The sequence below is a fragment of the Apis florea genome, unplaced genomic scaffold (assembly GCF_048593485.1).
Source record: "Apis florea isolate Af1SG1 unplaced genomic scaffold, ASM4859348v1 contig_3081_pilon, whole genome shotgun sequence".
In the NCBI taxonomy this organism is placed as follows: Eukaryota; Metazoa; Arthropoda; class Insecta; order Hymenoptera; family Apidae; genus Apis; species Apis florea.
The window spans coordinates 97,661-108,721 of NW_028256703.1; the positions used below are offsets into that span (position 1 = coordinate 97,661).

The 11,061-nt window shown below is 23.8% G+C and overlaps 1 protein-coding gene and 1 long non-coding RNA gene across 3 annotated transcripts; one reads left to right on the plus strand and one right to left on the minus strand.

Annotated features, from left to right (window-relative positions):
* Positions 1-2,271: 2,271 nt before the first annotated feature.
* Positions 2,272-11,046, minus strand: LOC116414595 (uncharacterized). The gene is made up of 3 exons (XR_004225128.2): positions 10,794-11,046; positions 5,266-5,684; positions 2,272-3,155 (listed from the first exon to the last, which is right to left on the minus strand). It is a non-coding gene; the product is annotated as an uncharacterized LOC116414595 (long non-coding RNA).
* LOC100866440 (uncharacterized) lies at positions 2,848-8,040 on the plus strand. 2 transcript variants are annotated; one of them, XM_003690061.4, is made up of 5 exons: positions 2,848-2,901; positions 5,323-5,626; positions 6,388-6,656; positions 7,098-7,286; positions 7,624-8,040. In XM_003690061.4, exons 1-5 carry the CDS (start codon positions 2,848-2,850, stop codon positions 7,660-7,662), a joined length of 855 nt encoding a protein of 284 aa, XP_003690109.4. In that variant the 3' UTR covers positions 7,663-8,040. The 2 variants fall into 2 exon arrangements, with proteins under 2 accessions (XP_003690109.4, XP_086764754.1); XM_086908628.1 differs by lacking the exon at positions 2,848-2,901 and adding an exon at positions 3,085-3,174.
* Positions 11,047-11,061: the final 15 nt, after the last annotated feature.

Sequence of the window (11,061 nt, forward strand, 5' to 3'; positions counted from 1 at the left end):
GCAATTAATTCATATATGTACTTGAGCATTTAAATTCGAAGAAATAATGTACAGTATTTAACAAAAACGTAATAAATGAATTTATTAATTAATTTAAAAAATTATTTACCAATTATTACCAATTAGTAATAACTCCTGTCTTTTGTGATATCTTTTTTTTATATCTATTATATTTTTCTTTTTTATTTTTTCAGACAAAAAGATACAAAAATCACATAAAATATCATACTAATTTGAATTTTCAAATACAAATTTTGTATTTATAAATTCTAAATGTTCTTTCTTCAATTAATGTTAAACAAATGTCTATTGGAGAATTTCTTCGTCATCTCAACAATGAAGTGATTAGATTTAAAATGGAAATTTGTCTATAAGATCACAAGTAAATAATGCTCACATTTTTTTTTTTTTTTTATTAAGCAAATTTATAAGAAAAAATCACCTTCACCATTTAGATAATAGAATAAAACTGCACAATATTAAAATTATTTACCACAAAAATAACATATAACACAATATTTTAAAAAACTTCATACACATGTATCTTCATAGAATTATTAATATTTACGAACTGTATAATATAAAACTGTAAAATATAAATATAAAACTGATATACGAAAATGTCAAATTTATTCAATAATGTTTTAAATAAATAATTGAGAAAAAATCAGACCGCAATCTTGAGTGAAAAGCAGCAAAGATTTATGAATGAACTGTAATACAGGTGGATGGGTCGATAGAGCAGCCCCCCGCAAGATCGCACTAGGCAAGGGCGTAGTAATCGATAGAGTGAGGATGAAAAAGGATAGAAGTCGGCTCGAAGCAGACGAAGAACAGCGGAGGCCGTGGAGGGCAGAGTCCATTCAGTAGAAGCAGCAAGGCTGCTATTGATTGCGTGGGTGGTTAGAGGAGAGATGAGTTACCCCCACTTTCAGCCATTCAGCAGCCGCACTGCTGTGACACGGGGTTAGCGGAGGGGAAGGGGCCTTGAAAGATGGGGGGAGGTAAAGCGAAGAAGGGTAGCCCGATTACTGGAATGCCGTGGGTGGCTAACAAGAGAGGGGGTTCCAACCCTGTCTTCGATTATACGCACGAATGCAGGCGCACAACCACTTTGTCCTAAAATTGACATTTAGCCCCATACTTTTCGAAAAGTTCACACTTTATGTGTTTTATGTTTATTAAATTTCATTTTCTGCTCGAAATTCGATTATTAATTCGATTATTATTCTGAACTAATAATGAATTACATCGAGAAAAATATAAAAAATATTTGCAAAATTTAATTTTTAATTAGCTGCTTTGTAACATATTTAAAAGGCTAAAGTTTAATATTCTCATAAAATTATACAAAATTTATTAATTTAAACGTTTGATATGTATATCGACGAAAATTGTCAGCAGAAGAGGCATTGTTTATGTTGATTATTCCATCCAGATAAGACTACCTGTTTTGAGACAATAATAGTTCTTTATCAAGATATGAAGGAATGAACGATGTCAATAGCGAAATATCCTCTAGTTTCTTTGTCTTCTATTTCATGTCTTGATTTTATGTCTTGTTTAATTATAATGAACTATATATTCACAGCAATATAGTAAATAATGAAAAATTTGTTTCAATAAATTATATATATAAGTTATCTATCTATATATATAACTTATCTGAAGCATCAAGTAGTTTAGACTTATAGTAGTCAGCCAAAGATTTCCACAAGCCAAATAATTCATTTTATTAATTAATTTTAAAAAAGATAAACGAATACTTTGAAAGTAACTAAATATATCTTTTATATAAATTTAAATGTATTTAAATTAAATTATTTAAGATTTTATTGTTAAAATTAAGATATCAATTTACGTATAAATTAATAATATACGTATTTTATTAGAAATTAAGAAAAGAATATTGATATTGATTTAAATAAAAGATCAAAAAATATTTGATGATGAATTTTTCAATAAATTGAATAATGCAGTGACGCAATTTCTCATTTAGGTTGAGGATACGGGCTACAACGATTTTAAGTCCCAGGGAGAAACTTGTTGCGCAGACGAACCGGAACTTATAAGCTTATTCGTAATCCACGACTCTAGCTTTAGAACAGCTCCAATATTTAAAATTTTCGAATTAAAAATGATTGAATGAAGTTTTTTTTAATTGTTTCATTACATTATCATAGTAAAATATCTTAGTTAGTAGAATATTATAATAATTATATAATAATTGTTAAGAATCTTCAATGTATTAATAGAATTGAAAAAATATAATTTAATGTAACGAAATTATTTTATTTTTCGAACATTATAATAGTATAATATATAATAACATTATAATATTGAATAATAATAAATTTATATAATTCAATAAATAATTATATAATATAATGAAGTTACTTATATAGTATACATAAGTAAAGAATAGTTAAAAAGGGATGAAAAGTAAAATAAGATGAAAAAAAATCATTATACAAAAGTAATTTCTAAAAGATCAAAAATAACCAAAAATATATCATTTATTTTCATATAATATAATTATATAATAATTTTAAATTATCAATTTTATTATATCCATTAGACAGAATATCAAGAGAATAATTTGAAAAAAATAATTTTTTCGAGAATAATTTTTTTATTTATAAATATAAAATAAAAAATTAAGAGAATTTTTAGAAACAGCTTACGAATTGATGAAAAGTTTCTTTTGGAATATGAAGAAAAGAGTAGAGAGAAGGAAAAAAGAAAAGAGAGAGGGGGCTAAACAGAGCTCGCGTAGAGGGGTTTGAAACGAATGAAGGGGTGTGTACTGGAAGAGGGGGCAGCAAAGGAAGGCGAATAGTTGCCTCGATGATACCACCTCTCTCAGTTGCTTCTCGGTTTCCGGACTGCGTGGACTGGCAGGTTAGTGAATCCAACTCTCGTTCATTCACCAGTTTCTCTTCGTTCCACTCTTGACCTCCTTCCATCCTTGGCACCCTCTCTGTTTCTCTCTCTCTCTTTCTCTCACCCTCATTCTCTACTCCGTGTGTCCGCTGACTCCATTCATGCGACTCGTTCTTTGCTCGCTCTCTCGTTCGCTGCTCCCTTTGATTTATCGAAATTCCCAGTGAAAAATGTTCTTTTTTTCGTAATTTCGTTGCTTGATTATTGATATCCTGTCAACGTGTATTAACGGTCAGTATTTCATTCTTTTCTTAATTTTTTTATTTAATTTTATTACAAATTAAAAACGGTATTTTAATCTTTGCCAAGTGTTAATAATTGTTAGGAAAAAATTTGTTAACTAAAATGATTTTTTTATATTCTCCTTTTCTTTTTAATTTATTGCAAATTTTTTCCTTTTTAATTTATTCTATATTTTATGGAATAAAAAATTACTTGGAATGAAAAATAAATTTTCATGTCATTATTGATCTTGGAATTTAAAAAAGAAAGCAATCTTTTGCATTTCAATCAGTCATATTTGATGTGTGTGTATTAAAGGAGAAACTGATGAAAAGGGAGAAATGATAGATTCGAGAAACAGCTGTTAGAGATGATAACGAAAAGCAGCTCAATAATTCTTTCTTCAAAAACATAATCAGTAATTCTTTCTTTAAAAAAAGAAAAAAGTATGTATGTAGATATTATATATTTAATATTTTTAATACAAATTGTATTTACTCTTACATACGTATTTTTTAAGAATTAAAAATATGTATAATCAAGAAAATTAAATAAAATGTTATTATTTTTTTCGTAGTTCGTTTAAATTTTTATATTTCATTATTAAATATATTGTCAATAAATATTACTTGAATTATTCAATTATTTTTATAATTTTAATTCATAATAATATCGATAATATTTGTATAATAAAAAAATATATTAATTATATAATATGTATTATCTATATAGAAAAAAAAATTTATAAAGAATTAATAAAATTGTTAAAATTAAAAAAATTATAAAAATTATCTAAGTTCTTTTTTAAATATCTTAAATTCTTGCAAATCGATTCTGAGAAATAAATTAATCAGATAACAATTTAATATTTAATAAAAGATATATTTTTACTCATTGAAATATATATTTTAATAACAACGATGCGATCAAAGAATACGATTAAAATCAAGAAATAAAAAATTATTTTGAATCAGAATAATATTGTTTAATTGAATATCCCATTATATATTGAACTGTACAAATGATCAAAGATATATATAACTGATTAGATTATATTGAAGAGAAGGGAAATATCTCACAATCTGACGATATAAAGAAATCAATTTATATTTAATTATGTCGATTATTATCGAGCAAAGTCAATTAAAAAATTCATATTTTTTAAAGATCTTAAATGTAAAAAAGAATGATAAAATAATAATATTAAATAATTGATACAAAAAAATAGAATTTATAAGCACAATATATATGAGAATAAAAATTAGAATAGATAAAAGAAATTTGATAACGTGTCAAATAAATCTTTTTCTAGATGAGTTTCTTATTTTTGATTTTTAAAGTATATGTTATTTATGAATGTAATTTTATTTATTTTGATATTGAAGTTTCTCAAATATCATTAATCGTAATTGAATTGATTGCTAAAATTGATTTAGTTGCCATTAGTAAGTTAATTATAAAACTTTCTTGGATTAATAGACAGTAGACATTCAATTACGAGTTCCTTTTTACGAAATTAAGTTTTACGAAACGTAAAATTTAATTATTTCCAATATTCATGCTAATTTTGATTAAGGACTCTTTCATTGATTTATTAATCGAGAAAACTTCTGGAAATTAATCTTTATTTCTTTGAATTTCATTAATATAATTATTGAAACAATACTTCACAATTCGATTTAAAACAGAACATGCCTTTCAAAAAATAATTCTCTGGAAAATTCATAAAGAGTATTTAAATATTTAATATGTAATATTAAATTTTTGCAAATATTTATAAAATATTGTGAAAAAAAATATTTTGAAAGTTCAATTTTAATATCGTTTTTCTTCTATCTAAATCTTAAAGTTAGAGTTATTTAAATTATAATTTCGTTACTTGTTGATTTCATAATCTTGGAAAATATATCAATATTTTTTTGTAACAATGGATGCAAATTCATAAAATACAATTCACGAGATATTGCAATAGTCATATCATTATCCTCATAAGACATCATTTACTATATCCACAATCTATTTACAATCTTTAGAAAAATTTCGACGTATCTAGCAATGATAAAATTTTCTATAATAAATAATTAATCTGCAAGGAATCACCTTCTTTCATCTCTCATCTTGAATCTTGAATATGAACTTGTATATTTTATTCTCTAGAAAATGCGTACTGTGGCCGTATGGACAGCTTTTGTGTTAGCGTACTCAAGCACCCCGTTCGTGACCGGTATACGATACATTGATCCGATCTCGGCGCAATCAGGGAACACCGGCGACATTGCCGAGAAGCGCGTTGACCTGACGGAGCCGACATGCGAAGAATTGAGGGCAATGTGGAGGTACACTAAACGACAAAGCAGAGCTGCTAAAACTACTACCGGATACTCTCTTTATCCCGATCCATTTTCGTATAACGTGTGGAAATCTTATTCCGAATACACCAAGCCCAATCTTAACTACCGCGGTAAGATTTTATGGTGGTTGTGCGTAGCCTACGTCCATGCTGTTATTACTGTTTATATCTGGAAAAAAGAATAATAGAATTTTGTAAATAAAAAAAAAAATTCAGGATATTGGATAAAGAAAATTTGAAATATAAGTATATTTTTTCATAAACAATTGTTTAAATTTAATTAAGATCAAAAAGTTTTTTTAATCGAAAAGCTGAATGAAATTTAATATGGATAGTTTTCTATACAAAAGAAATTTAAAAATTAAAAATCAGAAGTTAAAGAAAGAAGTTAAAAGAGAAAATATATTTCTTTTCTTTCATTAGATCATTACGTTTTATTTATATATAACTTATTTTTTTCTTAAATATCTATTTTTCATTTAAATTATATTCGAATGAAATCGATATCAAGTCGTGATATGACGATAATCTAGGATAATGTCTGATTTGTTTCATACTTGAACTACTATTGTGCGAAATTAATTAAAGAATCTTGTACTCATCATCAATTAAAAAAAATATATATATCTTTGAAAGAAAATAAAAAATTATAAAAATTATTTACAATTTTTAATCTATTACAAAAATCGAATTTTTATATTATTTTTATATTAAAAAAATTTTTAATAAAAAATCTCGAATTTACAATATATTTTTTTTATTTTATAAAAAGTTATTATATTTGAAACAAAATGATCTTTAATTGTCGATAATTAATAGATATTAAGATTTACTAATAGATTTTATTTATTCTATTTGATAATGATGTGCAGGAAAATTTATGGGGAAACCGCGCAACCGTGCAGGAGGTAGTGCTCCAATTTATGGAAAAATAGTACATAAAGCACCAGCAAGTAGATTAAGAAATGGAATGCGACACTCACCACGACTTTTCAATAAAATCCCGCGCTTTTTCGGAACAATGAATTCTTATCCACCATTGTCGAAAAGTCGTTTTAACCCAATAGTTGGTTCCTCGCAAGCTGGCAGTTTTCAACATTTAAAGGAATTACTTCGTGCTGAACGGGCTCGTGAATTACAGGTTAATAATAAATTATCAGATAACTCATATTAACATATTACAAATAAAACAAACTATATTCAACAAATGTTTTCTTTTTTCTAAAATTTTTTTATTTAATTAAATTAAATCCTTAAAAAAAATTAATGATATAATATTTGAAAATTCTTTCGTATCTTTTTAATGAATTTAGAAAGAATTTATCTAGATTGGGAACTCTTTTATTGTTCAAAAATGTAAAGAAAATCCTGATTGATGAGATCGGACAATTTGTAATATGTTGATTATTCATAATATTAAAATAATAAATTTTTATGGATAAAAATTAAAGATTAAAGAAAATTAAAACAGATAATTTTTAATTTTATTCATTGTTAGATAAACGTTAAAAATTTAAAAGATATTCTTTTTAATTTGGAATTTTTTACGATATTTTTTTCTTTACTTAGTTAACAATTTTAGGAACAGTATAAAGCTGAAGAATTGGCAGAAAAGACATCTACTTTCAAAGATTCTGTAGACAATGAGTATCCTTTCAATATTCTACAATCTCAGAAACAATATCTAAAATCAACATTGGGAATCCCGACGAAAATTAATTATGAATTTGGTCAAGGACGATATGCATCGAATAATGGTCAAATTTGGACAGTGAGTAACAAATGACGATGAAATCTTTGTCACGTTTTATTTATTAAAATTAATGAGAAAGTAATATTTTTGGAACAATTTCTCTAATATTCTTTTATATTGATATAATTATTTCAATCATTTAATATATTTTATTACGATTATATTAATTTCTAAATTTTATAATAATGTCATCTTATAATAAGATTACAATTTTGAGCAAATTAAAATTTAATTATATTTTTTTCCAATATTATAATAATAATATATAAATAATTTTAATAATATCATTTTTCCATTAATATTATAATAATATTTTAAATAGTAAATTCTCATAACAATGATAATCCATTTACAGAGGAATGGACCCCAGACTCGCGAATATTTGTCGCGTTAATATTTCAAAGAACTATTGATGTCTCTCACACAAACAAAGATGTACCAACATATCGGTTCTCTTGATACGATCGCATACGACAGAACGTAAATGATTCGGATTTGCTTTTTTGGCAATCTTCGACATCCCAAAATTTACGTAAGCAAACTATTTGCGTTTATACTAACAGCATATCGTCGAAAGGGCTTTTCACTTTCGTTTCTCCTCCGTCGTCCTCGAAAATTGCTCTTAAGGCTTTCACTGTCTGGCGCTCGAATTTCGAATCTCTATTCCCTGCGATGCCTCAATTTATTCGACATGTTATTTATGCCCGGATAAATATAAGTCAATAAATGGAAGGAAAGTCGTAAAGAAGAACGACTTGAGTTGGCAATGCTATAGAATGTATATTTTCTTAATTCATTTAAACTCGCACAGATTTAATTACCGTGCAAGCCGCCTATAAAATATTCCAGATATATAAATTTAATATTATATCTCTGAAAATCGCTACAGCGGCGACGTAATCGTAATTTCATATCACTAAGCGGAGAAAACACGAGCAGAATATTACTAATTTATTTTTATTTTTTCAATTATAAAATGTATTAATAATATTGTGTATATATATATATATATATATATATATATATATATATATATATATATATATAATTGTTTTTCATAGAGTAGATCTTTAAGTGAGCACAACAGAAAATAATATTATAATTTTTATAAATTAATAGTATAATAAGTTTATAAATTTTCTCTTTTTTTTTAATTTATGATAATGAAAAGATTACAAAAGATTCAATTTTTAATTTAAAAAATGAATAATTATTTACAGTATTTTCTTTTACTTTTATTAAAATTATTACTATATTTAAATTATATTATTATATTATTTAAATATTATTTAAATATTATAATAATATATTTTAAATATTTTATATAACGATATTATATATTATAATATAATACATTATTTAATATTTATATATTCGTTAAAAAATGTATAAAATATAATAATATAAAATTGCTATATTGCTAATAATAATAAGCTAATATAAAATTGAAATTAAGTTAAAATTGAAGTATATATAATTCAGAAAATTATTCAGAAAAAGTATTTAAAAATCTATTATCTTATTAATATTACATTATTAATATTAATTTAGCTTTTTTTGAAAATAATAATAAGCAATAGAATATTTATTTAAATTTGAATTGTTATTTAAATTAAAATTGATTATTACATAATCATTTATCATTAGCATTTTTTTTCATCAAAAATTTATTTTTCGGAGATGAAATCATTTAATAATCTTCGAAATAATATAATTGATATTTTTATTTGTAATGTAAAAAAATAAAATTAAACGCTCTGGTTTTCTCCGCTTTATTTAAACTTGACAATAAAATAGAAAGACTAATATTTTGAAAACATATATATATATATATATATATATATATATATATATATATACACATAATACTTATAAGTTAAGAGATAATAAAGCATAATCAACGGAACTGTACCGAAGACAATAATTATTGTTAAGAGATATTCTTGTAATTTGTACGTATAATCGACGCGAATGCGATTTCAATTTTACATGAGGAGCAGAATGTTGTAATATATTAGTAATTAATATTTGTATGTAAAAATAATATTCTTAAAAAAAAAAATGAAAACGCACCGTGAATACATATCTTTCAATATACTTTGTGATATACATCGATTATACGTACAATCGACTTTTGACTTTCGACCCTTAAGCATTCTATCGATTATCTGCAAAATTACATTGTAATGATTAAATATTTATATTACTTTTCAACAAATTTTTATTAAATGAACATATCAAGAATAACAAATTATTGCAGAAAAAAATATTTTACATAATCTGAAAAATAAAATCTTAAAAAGTTATCTTTATTATATTAATTTTCTATAAGAAATTACAAGCCAATAATAAAGACTTAAGGGTTATAATTACATAAAGACAATAAATATAAACATTTCTGGTAATCATATAATAAAAAATAAAGTAGGTTATGTGGCTTAATTCATATCTTATGCTGAAAATTGATCACTTTCAGCTCCTATAATGATACAAAAACCAAAAAAATTCAGAACAATTATATAGAACGGTTTGATACCAATTGTGGTTCTAATATTTGACTATAAATACTTTTTACTTATATACATCTATTTAAATATACATGCGTATACTGCATATAATAACAAAGAATACATATACATGCACACACATACAACATGCATATCAAAGTACATAAATATATGTTATATATGTTTGTTATATTACTATATTATGTTCACCACTTATTAATTAAGTTTCAAATTATAAATAATAATAAATTACTGACCAAATTTATTCTTTAATAGCAAATGCCTAATATCCGAAACCATAAATTGATTGAAATCTCTCTAGATACAGATTAAAAACTATTTTTATCTTAATTTTATTTTAATGTAAAAATTATGTTATTTAAGCATGTATAGTAACATATAAACATATATGCATATGAAATTGTCAAAAAAGAGAACATAATATCTTGGATGATGTTAGAAATAGTATATTTATGTAAACTAAATGAATTAATTTAAGAAACAAAGATGTATGGATCAAAGTATCAGATCTTTTCTAATGTAAATTCATAAGAATCATGTACACTAATAATTTATTTTATTTATTCTGAATTTTAATATTTGAATTTTTAATTATATTTGCTACTTGGATCCTTACATTTTTGAAATTTCAATTAATAAATTAGAGAAAATATGCTTAAAAAATATCCTGTCCTACAATTCTTTATTTTGCAACATATTTTTGTTATGTTGAAAATATAACTATGATAATATTAGCCATGGCAAATTAAATTCGTAATTTTTTACATTAATTACTTTATCCCAACATATCATAAATTCATACTTAATATAATAAAATAAATTATTTAATCACATATGTTACATATATTACTTTTTAGTTATCTTATGACTTGTTAATTTATTAATATTTATTAATATTTATTTAAAAAATATAATTTGTCTAATAAAATAATTTTGATACAAAAATCGTATTGTAAACACATCAAACAAAATTTAATATTTATATATAAGTACTTACATAAATATATGTAAATGTACAAACATGGAATTTGAATTATATAAAACTAATGAAAAGATTCATCAATGTAAAAATTTAATTAATTTATTTTTTTTAAAATAGTATAGTATAGATTTTAATAGTTGAAATTTAATGATTTTATTTTATAAATAAAAATAAAATAAATTAATATTTTAAATAATATGCGTTTATGTGTATATAAATAATTTCTTTGGAGAAACGTTATCGACAAGACAAGTGTCGACATCTATCTATAGTTTACATCTTT

Coding starts and splice junctions, on each gene's coding strand:
- LOC100866440 (XM_003690061.4), top strand. CDS start 2,848: ATGATACCACCTCTCTCAGTTGCTTCTCGGTTTCCGGACTGCGTGGAC. Junction 6,657..7,097: donor AACGGGCTCGTGAATTACAG/GTTAATAATAAA, acceptor TAACAATTTTAG/GAACAGTATAAAGCTGAAGA. Junction 7,287..7,623: donor ATAATGGTCAAATTTGGACA/GTGAGTAACAAA, acceptor ATCCATTTACAG/AGGAATGGACCCCAGACTCG.